Source organism: Chiloscyllium plagiosum, chromosome 10 (genome assembly GCF_004010195.1).
Source record: "Chiloscyllium plagiosum isolate BGI_BamShark_2017 chromosome 10, ASM401019v2, whole genome shotgun sequence".
NCBI lineage: Eukaryota > Metazoa > Chordata > Chondrichthyes > Orectolobiformes > Hemiscylliidae > Chiloscyllium > Chiloscyllium plagiosum.
In genome coordinates, this window is record NC_057719.1 from 6,634,266 (window position 1) to 6,647,509 (window position 13,244).

The 13,244-nt window shown below is 42.4% G+C and overlaps 1 protein-coding gene across 4 annotated transcripts in view; it reads right to left on the bottom strand.

Annotated features, from left to right (window-relative positions):
* The window catches only part of tdp1 (tyrosyl-DNA phosphodiesterase 1), a 134,363-nt gene that overhangs the window by 109,266 nt on the left and 11,853 nt on the right, over positions 1 to 13,244 (bottom strand). For all 4 annotated transcript variants that reach the window (XM_043696957.1, XM_043696958.1, XM_043696960.1 and 1 more), the window contains exons 3-5: positions 9,023 to 9,066; positions 7,363 to 7,418; positions 2,369 to 2,465 (exon numbers count right to left, since the gene is read on the bottom strand). In XM_043696957.1, the coding sequence (XP_043552892.1) occupies positions 2,369 to 2,465; positions 7,363 to 7,418; positions 9,023 to 9,066 (197 nt within the window). The remainder of the gene's footprint in view (positions 1 to 2,368; positions 2,466 to 7,362; positions 7,419 to 9,022; positions 9,067 to 13,244) is intronic.

Here is a 13,244-nt window from a genome sequence, read left to right on the forward strand (position 1 = left end):
CAGACACTCACAACCCCCACCCCATACACACACACACTCACACATGCACCCCCTGACGGACTTAAGACACTTACACTCACATACACATACATATACACTCTCTCTCACATTCACAACCCCCCAACCCAGACAGACAGACACACACACACAAAGACCCACATGCACACATATACATATACGTTTGTGGGGTGAATTTGTACTTGCAGAGTTACATTGTACTTTGCTCAAAAACTGCATGAATTCATGTAAAACTCTGTTATCTCACTTCTTAGATTAGAATCAATCTAAACATCATGGCATAGACAGAGAACACAGGGGGCTAACACCTTCAACATATTAAGTAAAAACAATAACTGCAGATGCTGGAAACCAGATTCTGGATTAGTGGTGCTGGAAAAGCACAGCAGTTCAGGCAGCATCCGAGGAGCAGTAAAATCGACGTTTCGGGCAAAAGCCCTTCAGGAATACCTTCAACATATTGTCTAGCTAACACCAATTGTTACAGTTAACCTGAGAATGCAACTTTTAAAAAAACGTTTTGTGATTTACACATGAAAGAAGTAAAACTATCATGGTATTCGAATAGATGAAAGACTCAACAGGCAATCAATGTATTTTTCAATGTATAATTTCAGTTTAACTTTGTAGAAATAAATGACATTGCTGCAAACTGACATTCACATACAGGTAACAGTGCCCTCCAGTGGAAATATATGGACATTCAGAAAGGAAGATGGAAATTGACACAGCTGATAGATAGAAGTACTGAGAGGCGTTTTACTGGAATGCAGTGGTATAGTGTACCTGGACTTCGAGAATGCCCTTGAGACGTTACTGCAAAGCAGACAACTGAAGAATTTACTGAATGCAGGCTATGTATAATTCTAGAAAACCCTCAGTAAGGATATCTGCTCAAAATTAACATAAATGACTTTGGATTTGGCACCAACTCTAACACTCCCTCCATCACTGACGCTCAGTCGCAGCAGTGTGTGTTATCTACAAGATGCACTTCAGAAATTCACCATTCTGACTTGGGACTATATTGCCTTCCCTTCACTGTCATTGGATCAAAATCCTGGAAGTCCCTCCCTAAGTGCTTTGTGGGTCTATCTACAGCACATGGACTGCAGCGGTTCAGGAAGGCAGCCTAGTACCACCTTCCCAAGGGTAATTCAGGATGGCAACCAACAGCATCATCCACTGTGCAAGAATGAATAAAAAAAGATCAACAATAAAGGAACATGCAAACTCCATACAGACAGTGGCCCGAGGTGGGAATCGAACCCGGGTCCCTGGTGCAGTGAGGCAGCAGTGCTAACCACTGAGCCACCGTGCCACCCCAGGTGATGAGACTTAAATCAGGACAGGGGTGAAAAAGTGGATTAAAAGATGGGTAGAAATGAGAAGAGAGGGTAATTGAAACAATTCCCATAGATTGAGGAGTCAAAGACATGGTCTAAAAATTAGGGCGAGACTTTGTTGGAGTGAAATTAGGAAACACTCCTTCACACAGACTGAGCAGAAATCTGGGATGGTCGTCAGTACAGAATGTTTACGACCATGGCTTTAAATTTCGGGTCTATGCTGGTGGGAGGGTGTTTGTACCTGACAGTAAACCCAGGTGGTTTGATTGTTAGAAGGAAAGGTTGGATTTTTTTAACTGATAAGAAAGTATTTGTGCTCGGAGGCAACAAAAGCTGTCTCTCAGTTTAGACTCCGAGTCTCCCACAGTCCCAGGAAGGTGCTAAAGGCACCAGGTTCTGATCTTTACTGATCACAATATAAAATGTAGAAATGATCACAGAATGAGCAATCACTGTTGTATAAATCGTTGCAATTGTTTCAAAGTCAGTATTCTTGCTCCAGCCCTGAGTGCAAGACCAAATGCTTTTGCAACACACCTCGCTCATCAGCGATTTCCGAGTTCTGTGTTGCCAAGTGATAAACTGGTGATTTTTCAGGGCATGAGCTTCAGTGACGTGTTTCCAACTGTCACAAACTCTGTAACCAGAGGGCACAGGTTTAAAGGTAAAACAGGGTGGTGCTATACAAATACCTTTCATCAGATGAAAGGTCCTACCCGACTCTCCTGCTCCTCGAATGCTGCCTGACCTGCTGCGTTTTATCCAGCGCCTCACTTTATTGACCCTGACTCTCCAGCATCTGCAGTCCTCACTATCTGCTAGACAAATACCAACATATACAGACTATACTAAACTACAGAGTAAATATAGGATGAACCACAGGAGACAGAAAAATCCCTTAATCTTACCTGATAGTCCTTATGGTTTAGTATGTACTCTAAGACTCCCTAACCTCACCTCATATGAAACTCATATGAGGCTCCTTTCAGTTTCTTCCTTACCTGGCAGAGACGGATGTTGGGATACGGATGTGCATCCTCATGCAGTTCTGCTTTAGACTGACGTTGCTCTCCATGGACAATCAGTAAAGGCTTTGTCCTGAAATTCAGCAATTGGAAAGTGAAGATCAATGAAAAGTAACTTTTCCTACTTCATGACGTTTTACTCTTCAGCGCCAGCTTTGGCTCAGCGGACAATGACTTCTCACCCCTGGCTCAGCAGATCAGGGGTTCAAATCCAAGTCCAGATTCTAGAGTCCAAAACAACTATGTTGAGCCTCCCAGGGTGGATCAGACGAGGTGCTGCATTGTGTGATGTCCAGTGTTTCTGATGAGATACTCAACTCTGCTGACTGTAAAAGATCTCACGATTCTATCCTAAAAGAAAGCAGGGAAATTCTCCCCTGGCCAATAAGTATCCCTTGGGTAGCATCACTGATTATCTAGTCGTATGAACATCGAACTTAGGAGTTGGCCAACAGGCCCTGGAGCCTGGTCCAACACTTGTTACACTTCATTGGAGCAGTATGCTCGAAATTGAGACCCCATACTCCCAGAGTCAACACAAAATTAAACTTTTTATAAGATTGCACAAATTTACCTAGCTTTTAAACTCAGGTTGATAGAAAGCTTGAACTAAGTTTGGATATTTAACAAGAATTACAAATTATTACAATAAAATTAGATGGCAGGTTTTGAGAAGATTTGTAGCTCAGGTTGAGGTTCTGGATGTAGGTTTGCTCGCTGAGCTGGAAGGCTCATTTTCAGATATTTTGTCACCATACTAGGTAACATCTTCAGTGAAACCAGATTGGCTTCATCCAGAGGCTCACTGAAGATATTACCAAGTAGGGTGATGAAACATCTGAAAATGAACCTTCCAGCTCAGCGAGCAAACCTACATCCAAAAAATTAGATTCTAGCTATGATGTACCATTATGAACCACTGATGTCCAACTGTACTGTCTAACCACCACCACCACACCATCCCCCCCTCCCCCGGCCTTATAAAAGTCTCCCTGTCTCACACACAGACGACACATTAAAAACTGGGCATTACAGGTGGAGGGAAAGACTGGGTTGGCATTCAATAGTGCCTATCCACAGGAAATTTATCCTTTTAGCTTACTACTCTTTGATTTTCCTCCTCCACTTGTTCGCAGGGGGTGCAGGGAAATTGTTTCACAACTAAAACATCGATGACTTATTGTTTAAAGGACACAACTTACAGCAACTGAAAGGGAAAATAAACTGGCTTTCAGGGTGAAGTGTTCTTACTTCAGAGTTAAGGACTGCTCCTTCCTTAAGGACAGCTCCAACAGCTTCTGACTGAATTTTCATGTCCACAACCTTTTCAGCTACCTGAGAGCTATTCACACAGTTTTTCATAGTATCCGTCCAGTGCAGCAGCAGGCCATTCAGCCTATCGAGATCACACCAACTTTCTGAAGAGCATCTCACCATTCCCACCCCCACCCTACCCTTATAACCCTGGCCAGTTCCCATGGCCAAACCTACACGTCTTTGGACTGTGGGAGGAAACCCACGCAGACACGGGGAGAATGTGCAAACTCCACACAGACAGTCGTATGAGAGTGGAATTAAATCTGGGTCGATGGCGCTGTGAGGCAGCAGTGCTAACCTCTGAGCCAACGGGCTGCACCATTGTTGGTAGGCAGAAAGCCTTTGCCGTTTATTGTAGAGATACGCATGATCTAGAACTCCAAGAATAACTCCAATGTTCTTTTATTCTTTTAATCCATCTGAGGGCAAACAAGGCCTCACTTTCACATCTCATTTCGAAGATCACATGTCTGACAGTGCAGCACTCTCTCAGTACCTCTCAGAACTGCAACAACTTGTGCACATGAAGCAGTCAAAATGCTTACACCTGGCTGAAAAAAGATCACATACCACACTGCAATAAATCTTGTGCCCTGGCAATGCTGAGGTCTGTAAAGCAAACAAGATCATCGGGGAGAAAGTGAGGACTGCAGATGCTGGAGATCAGAGCTGAAAATGTGTTGCTGGAAAATGGAAAAGCGCAGCAGGTCAGGCAGCATCCAAGGAGCAGGAGAATCGACGTTTCAGGCATGAGTTCTTCTTCAGAAAACCTTTTCCAGCAACACATTTTCAGCTCAAACAAGATCATCGGACATCTACAAGGACGGCAGGCAGGCTCCATGACGCCTGGCTGAGTATTTGTGAACACTGTAGCAATAGGCAGAGTTACAGCCCCTCAGGAAAAGTGCAGACACTCTGTAATCGTCGTTGGTTTAGTTGCCTCAACAGAAAGGCAATGGGTAGAAAGTGAGGACTGCAGATGCTGGAGATCAGAGTTGAGAGAGTGGTGCTGGAAAAGCGCAGCAGGTCAGGCAGCATCCGAGGAACAGGAGAATCAATGTTTCGGGCGTAAGCTCTCCTCCTCCTCCGATGCTGCCTGACCTGCTGTGCTTTTCAACACCACTCTCCCGACTCTGATCTCCAGCATTTGCAGTCCTCACTTTCTACTAGTTGATTTTAACCTGACTGTGAAGCCTCTTCTAAGGATGCCTACCTTAAAGAAATTCTCCTCCTCTTTCTACAAGGAAGGATCTTAGTGAGTCCCTCAGTCACTGCACATCACCCCCTCCCCCCAGGTCACCTTCTCTTCCCTGCAGCTTTTCAGCCGTATTCCTGATGAAGGGCTTGTGCCCGAAACATTGATTCTCCTGCTCCTCAGAAGCTGCCTGATCTGACGTGCTTTTCCAGAAAAGCAACGGGGGGTTTGTTATAGAACATAGAACATTACAGCACAGCACAGGCCCTTCGGCCCTCGATGTTGCACGACCTGTGAAACCAATCTGAAGCCCATCTAATCTACACTATTCCATTTTCATCCATGTGTCTATCCAATGACTATTTAAAAGCCCCTAAAGTTGGTGAGTCTACTACTGATTCCAGACGATGTTATTATGGTAGGTCAGAGCCTGAACTAAAGTCTGGCTTGAAAGATCATATTTTCACACCTGGCTTTTGACAAGGTAAGTCTTTTACTAAAACAGAAACACACAATGCTGCAGATTCAGTTTTAACAATAGATCAGAAATCCATTACACACAAGAAGGTTTGTGGTTCCTTGATGGTGGATAGAATAGTGAAGAAGACATTTGGTGTGCTTTCCTTTATTGGTCAGAGCTTCAAGTATAGGAGATGGGAGGTCATGTTGCAGCTATTGGTCAGGCACTTTTGGAACATTGTGCGCAATTTTGGTCTCCTTCCTATCGGAAGGATGTTGTGAAACTTCAAAGACATTTAGAAGGATGTTGCCAGGGTTGGAGCGTTTGAGCTATAGGGAGAGGCTGAATAGGCTAGGACTATTTTCCCCGGAGCGCCAGAGACTGAAGGGTTACCTCATAGAGGTTTATAAAATCACGAAGGGAATGGACAGGGTAAACAGACAAGGTATTTTCCGATTTTTTTGGGGGGGGAGCGGGAGTGAGCACTCCAGAACTAGATGGCATAGGGTTAGGGTGAGAGGGGAAAAATTTTAAAGGGACCTAAGAGGCAACCTTTTCACACAGAGGGTGGTACATGAGTGGAATCAGCTGCCAGAGGAAGTGGTGGAGGCTGGTACAATTACAACATTTAAAAGACATCTGGATGGGTATTTGAATAGGAAGGGTTTAGAGGGATATGGGCCAAGCGCTGGCAAATGGGACTAGATTAGTTTAGGATATTGGTCGGCATGGATGAGTTGGACCAAAGGGTCTGTTCCCAAGCTGTACATCTCTATGATTCTATAAATGAAAATCAATTCATCAATTGAAAAACTGAAAATGAATACAAAATGATCACATATAACACAAGTTTAAAAATGTTGAATCACACAATGGACCACAATCCCATGAATCCCAACAGCACTCCTTTACAGTACTCATACCATAGATCATTTACTTCTCTGACATAGGAGGGTTCTTAGGGAGAGTTCAGAAGTGACTGACAAGGAATAGAGGGTGTGAGTTATCGGGAGAGGCTGGTTAGGTTGGGACGTTTTTCACTGGAGTAAAGGAGGTTGAGGAGTAACCTTATAGAAGTTTATAAAAGGGTATAGATAAATTGACTAACAAAGATCTTTCCACCAGTTTAGGAGAGTTCAGAAGTAGAGGGCATATTGTTAAGGTAAGGGGAGAAAGGTTTAAAGTAGAGCCGAGGGGCAAATCTCCATGCAGAGGGTGGTTCACATGTGGAATGAACTGCCAGAGGAAATGGTGGATGCAGGCACAGTTACAACATTTAAAAGACATTTGGATAGGTCCATGAATAGGAAATGTTTAGAGGCATACGGGCCAAACACAGGCAAGTGGTACTGGTTTAGTTTGGGAAACTTGGTCCGCATGGATGAGTTGGACTGATGGTTCTGTTTCTTTGTATGACTCTATGAGTTTATGACTTAACTCTGGCTTCAGAGAATCTGATCACTTCACAAAACTGAGTGCAGACATTCTCAACTTCAAATAACCCCTTCAACGTTTAAACCAAACAGCATTGGTTTGGAAATTAAAACTAAACTCCTTAGACTGAACTCCTTGCTTTGATATAACTTATATCTCAAGAGCTCGAAACTATCTCCCTTCTTTAGAAGCAATTGTTTGACACATTCAGCTTCAACCAAGACTTGTGAAAAACTGTAACTGAAACCCAAAAGTTATTTTCAAATACGGTGTCTCCTCTCATGAAAAGGAAAAAAAAAATCTATAACTTTTAAACTGAAAGCTTAATGCAAAACTGTTCACTTTGTTCACTCTTAAAAGCTCTCTCAAAGTAAACAAATTCCATAAGCCCATAAGAATTCTCTTTGCCTGATTTTTTTAAAAAGAAATCACCATGCCAACAAAATACTTAGAAGTTAATTACCAAATCCTTTCCAAAACAAGGAGACAAAAAGAACACATGTCACTAGCTCAAATCCAAGCTTGAATTAAGATAAATCACAGAGCTTGCACCACAGGACTCACCTGAATTCTTCAGGGTACTGCTTTACCAGCCAAGGAATGTCAATGCAGTAATTAAACTGAAATGTAAAAAACATTCATTTTTGATATTAGTTCTCCAGTTAGAAAAAGAGTCCTTCTGTGTAGTAGCAGCCTGGTGTAACAGGCAAGTCTGGGACAGAGATACTCAGCAACAAGATCAAAAATTTACATAGAACATAGAACATTACAGCGCAGTACAGGCCCTTCGGCCCTCGATGTTGCGCCAACCTGTCTTACTAATCTGAAGCCCATCCATCTACACTATTCCATTTACATCCATATGCTTGTCCAATGAAAGTATCTCTGTATCTTCCTCGCCGACATTGTCATTTTCTATGTTGAAAAATATTTATTTAGTGTTTCCCCTATCTCCTCTGCCTCCACACACAACTTCCCACTACTATCCTTGATTGGCCCTAATTTAACTCTCGGCATTCTTTTATTCCTGACATACCTATGGAAAGCCTTAGGGTTAACCCTGATCCTATCCGACAACAATTTCTCATGTCTCCTCCTGGCTTTTCTGAGCTCTCTTTTTAGGTCTTACCTGGCTTCCTTGTAACCCTCAAGCGCCCTCATTTTGCCCTAACAGAAGCCTTCTTCTTCTTCTTGACCATAGATTCCACTTCCTTAGTAAACCACGGCTCACGCGTTCTATAACGTCCGCCCTGTCCAACAGGTACATATTTATCTAGGACACACTGGAGCTTTTCCTTGAATAAGCTCCACATTTTTAATGTGCTCATCCCCTGCAGTTTCCTCCCTCAATCTACGCTTCCTAAATCTTTCCTAATTGCATCATAGTTTCCCTTCCTCCAGCTGTAACTCCTGTTCGGTGGAGTACACCTATCCTTTTCCATCACTGTAGTAAACTTGACAGAATTGTGATCGCTGTCTCCAAAGTGCTCGTCTACTTCCACATCTAACACCTGGCCAGGCTCGTTACCCAGTACTAAATGTAAAGTGGCTTCGCCCCTTGTAGGCCTGTCTACATTTGTCTGTAATCTGCGCTAACAAAGATTCATTGTTTATTTAGCGGATTTAAAGTAGCATTCATTAAGGGGATGTGGGCATTGTTAGCCAGGCCAGCATTTATAGCCCATCCCCAATTGCCCCTGAGATTGTGGTGGTTGCCTTCTTGAGTCATTTCAGTTCATGTGGTGTTGGGACATCAACGCTGTTCGGGGAGGGAGCTCTAGGATTTTGATCCAGTAACATTTCAGCAACGATGTTATATTTCCAGGTCTGGATAGTTTGTGTGGCTTAGAGGAGGAACTGCAGGAGATGGTGTTCCCATCTGCCTGCTGCCCTCATACTGTTAAATTATTGAGGTTATGGATTTGGGGGGGGCTACCAACACAGTACTAGACAAAAAGGTCAGAGGCTGTTGTAAGGAGAAGAGCCATGGGGTGTAACCTGAAGCTCAAGTGGATCAGTCTCTCAGAAAGAATCTTCTGAACTTAGACAAGATACTTAATAGATTCTTAAGTATTTCTCAATGGACGTATTTGTTCTGTCCATTATCATTTTGAGCACCTCTATTAAATCTTCCATGAACTTGGATCTAAAAGAAAACAACCTTTTCTCTTAAACGTGTATAACCCCGCCCCCATGAGACCAATACCTGGCAGAGTTTTCTCACCTGAGCTGATGCCTTAATCGTCCCAAAGAGTGGAGATAAAATATCTGAAAGAGATTTTGTTTTTTAAAATAGATGAAAACTTTTGTTTTCTCTTAGTAACATTCTAATAATTAACAAGACCAAAGTAAAAATGACATCAAAGGAAGAATTTGGAACACTCCGCAAGAAATGGGCCAAATAGCCTCCTTCTCTGCCATAATAACTGTAAACAAACATATGTAAATCCACATTTCTTGAAATATATTCATGCGCAAAAGTATAGATCTATTACAAGTGGAGTCAGGGAAGTGCGTAGTGGGGGATAAAGAAATAGAAGAGAAGCTAAACAAACACACTGTGTCTGCCTTCACTGAAAATGTCCCAGAAATAAAGGAGAATCAAGGGACTGATATGAAGGATGAACTACAAGTTACTGTATTGGCATTAGTTAAAAAAACACTTGAGAAATTAATGGGACTCAAAGTGGATAATTCCTTTGGACCTAGCACTGAAAGCGGTGGCTGTAGAGATATTAGATAAATTTGGTAGCTATCTTTCTAAATTCTTTGCAATGGTTCCTACAGATTAAAAAGTGGCAAATGTAAGCCCACTAGTTAAGAAAGGAGGAACAGAGAATGGAATGAGACTTGTTAGTCTGACATTAGTCTTATGGAAAAATGCTAGAATCTATTAAAGATGTGATTACAGGACCCTTAGAAAATAATGGCAGGATTAGGCAGAGTCAACATGAATCTCTGAAAGGGAAATCACATTTAGCAAACCTGTAGCGAGTTCTTTAAAGATGTAACTAGTAGAACAGACAAAGGGGAAGCTGATGGTTGTGCTATACTTAGACTTTCACAAAGTTTCAGATAAGTTCTCACACAAAAGGTCAGTAATCAAAATTATAGTACATGGGATTGGGGGAATATATTGGCATGGATTTAGAAATGGTTAATAGCCATCAAACAAAAAATAAGAATGAACCGGTTATTTTCATGAAGTCAGACTGTGATTTGTGAGTTATCGTAAGGTTTGGCTCCCAGATATTCACAATCAACATCAACGATTTGGACTTGAGGATTAAATGTAATATTTAAATGTTGGCCTTCATTGCGAGAGGTTTCGAGTACAGGAGCAGGGATGTGTTGTTGCAGTTATACAGGGTCTTGGTGAGATCAAACCGAGAACATTATCTTAGTAAAGATGTGGAAGCTTTGGAGAGGGTGCAGAGAAGATTTACCAGGATGTTGCCTGGAATGTAAGGGGCAACGTTTTCACACAGAGGGTGGTTAGGGCATGGAATGCGCTGCCCGTGGGAGTGGTAGAGTCGGAATCATTGGCGACCTTTAAGCGGCATTTGGATAGGTACATGGATGGGTACTTAATCTAGGTTAGAAGTTCGGCACAACATCGTGGGCCGAAGGGCCTGTTCTGTGCTGTATTGTTCTATGTTCTATGTGCAGTTTTGATCTCTTTTTTCTGAGGAAGGATGCTCTTGCTCTCGAGGGAGTGTAGCGAAGGTTTACCAGGCTGATTCCAGGGATGGTGGGACTGATGTATGAGGAGGGGTTGACTTGGTTAGGATTTCGCTGAAATTCAGACAATTGGGGGAAGGATCTCATAGAGACTTAAAAAATTTTAACAGGATTAGACAGGGTAGATGCAGGGATGATGCTCCTGTTGGTGGGTGTGTCCAGAACCAGGGATCACAGCCTGAGGAATTTGGTTAGACCATTTAGGATGGATATTTCTTCATCAAAGAGAGTGGTGAGCTGGTGGAATTTATTACCACAAGAAGCATTTGATGCCAAAGCATTGAATGTATTCAAGAGGCAGTTAGATATAGCACTTCGGGTGAATGGGATCAAAGGTTATGGGGAAAACACAGAATTAGGCTACTGAGTTGAATGATCAGCCATGATTGTAATTAGCGGTGCAGCAGGCTCGACAAATGGCCACCTCTTCCTCCTATATTTCTATGCTTTTCCAAGTTTGTAAATGACACATAACTCGATGGAAGTGTAAGCTGTTAGGAGAATGCAAAGACATGTCAAGGGGATTTCTGGAGAGGTTACATGAACAAAAAGGAATTTGGGAATGTGCAGTTGTCCACTTTGGTTGGGAAAAAACTCAGAAATACACAGTATTTCCTAAATTGTGAAAAGCTGGGAAATGTTGAACCTCAAAGGGACTCGAGTGTCCATGCTCATCAATCACTCAAAGTTAACAAGCAAGTACAATAAGCAATTGGATAAGGAAGTGGTGTGTTGGCCTTTATTACAGGAGGGTTTGAGCATTTTCTGAGACAGTATCTCAAAATAAAAGGCAGAGGCTTTAGATGTGGGATTAGGAGGATTCCACTCACTCAGTGAATGGTGGATGTGCAGACTATTTGGGAGGTAGGGGCATTGATTATGTTCACGAAAGAGATTGATACACTTCTACATGTTGAACACATCAGGAGATACAAGGAAACTGCAGGGGAATGGTGTTGAAGAAAGATCATCCATGGTCTCACTGAATGGGGAAGCAGGCTTGAAATCTGAATGGCTGATGTTTGAGTTCTCCTACTCCTACTTCTGCGGTTTTTTTAAACCACCAGTGCCTTTGGTCTCTGACACCCAGCATGAACACCTCAATGGTAGATAGTTCTGAGTCAAGAAGGGGAAACTCTTGTCAAACTAACCTGCTGAACATTTTTGAAAAGATAACAAACTGTATTGATAATATTGTGGATGTGAACTTATAAAAGGGCATTAGGTAGAGTATCACATAATAGACTTCTGTGGAAAGGTACAGCTCATTGAATAAAATGGATAGTAACAACATGGTTACAAAGTGGCTGGAGGATAGGAGATAGAAAGTATTGATAAATGGTCTTTTGGGCTGTAGGAAGATTTGTCATGGAGTTCCCCAAGAGTCAGTTTTGGGACCTTGCTTTAACTGATATAAATAAATGATCTAGAGCTTGATGTGCAGAAGTCAATTTCAAAGTTTGAGGACAATACATACCTTGGGAACATTGCTAACTAGGAGGACAGTGTAGAACTCCAAACGATATTTACAAATTGATGGAATGGGCGGTTTGGTGACAGATGAAGTTCAATGCACAAAAGCATGAAATGATATTTTGCTAGAAAAATCATGGAGAGACAGTATAAAATATAGTTATAAATTTTATATACATACTTTAAAGGGTGTGCTGGAGCAGAGAGAGATCTGAGGGCATTTTTACAGAAGCGGGACTGTTAGTAGATTGTATTCTAAGCTTCACGGGTATGTGGCAGTGTACAAGGTTGTAGGGGGGAGCGGTGTTTAAACCTAAATGGGACTCTTGTTATATTTCGGATGGAGTATTGTGTGAAGTCCTGGACACCACACTTTAGGATGGGTATGGATGTGAGGATCTGAAACCTGAATACAGGCTAAGGTGACTAGCTGTAGTCAGGGACAACCACTTAACAGATGCTCTTAATAATCTAGGTGGCAACAAGATGGCTTCTCAATGCAAATAAAATGGCAAATGGTCAATTCTGCTAAAGCTGCATAAAATGCCTTTTAAGTTGTTAACTGCTAATTCTGCTAGAGCTACATAAGTGACTAACCACAGTCTGCTTCAATAGAGATTAGCAGACAATGTGCCCTTTAAAGCATAAAAATAACTTGACTAGTTAAGACAGTATTAGCCATCCTGACTGGCCTTCAGGTGCAGTGGCTCGGTTCGTGAGGTAAGAGTGGCCTAAGCGTTGTAGGTTTGCTCGCTGAGCTGTAGGTTTGATATCCAGACGTTTCGTAACCTGGCTAGGTAACATCATCAGTGGCGACCTCCAAGTGAAGCGAAGCTGTTGTCTCCTGCTTTCTATTTATAGCTTTCTCCTGGATGGGGTTCCTGGGGTTTGTGGTGATGTCACTTCCTGTTCGTTTTCTGAGGGGTTGATAGATGGCATCTCGATCTATGTGTTTGGAGTGCCAGGCCTCTAGGAATTCTCTGGCATGCCTTTGCTTAGCCTGTCCCAGGATAGATGTGTTGTCCCAGTCGAAATGGTGGCTTTTTGCATCCGTATGTAGGGCTACAAGGGAGAGAGGGTCGTGTCTTTTTGTGGCTAGCTGGTGTTCGTGTATCCTGGTGGCTAACTTTCTTCCTGTTTGTCCTATGTCATGTTTGTGGCAGTCCTTGCATGGAATTTTGTAGATGATGTTGGTTTTGTCCATGGGTTGTACTGGGTCTTTTAAGTTTGTT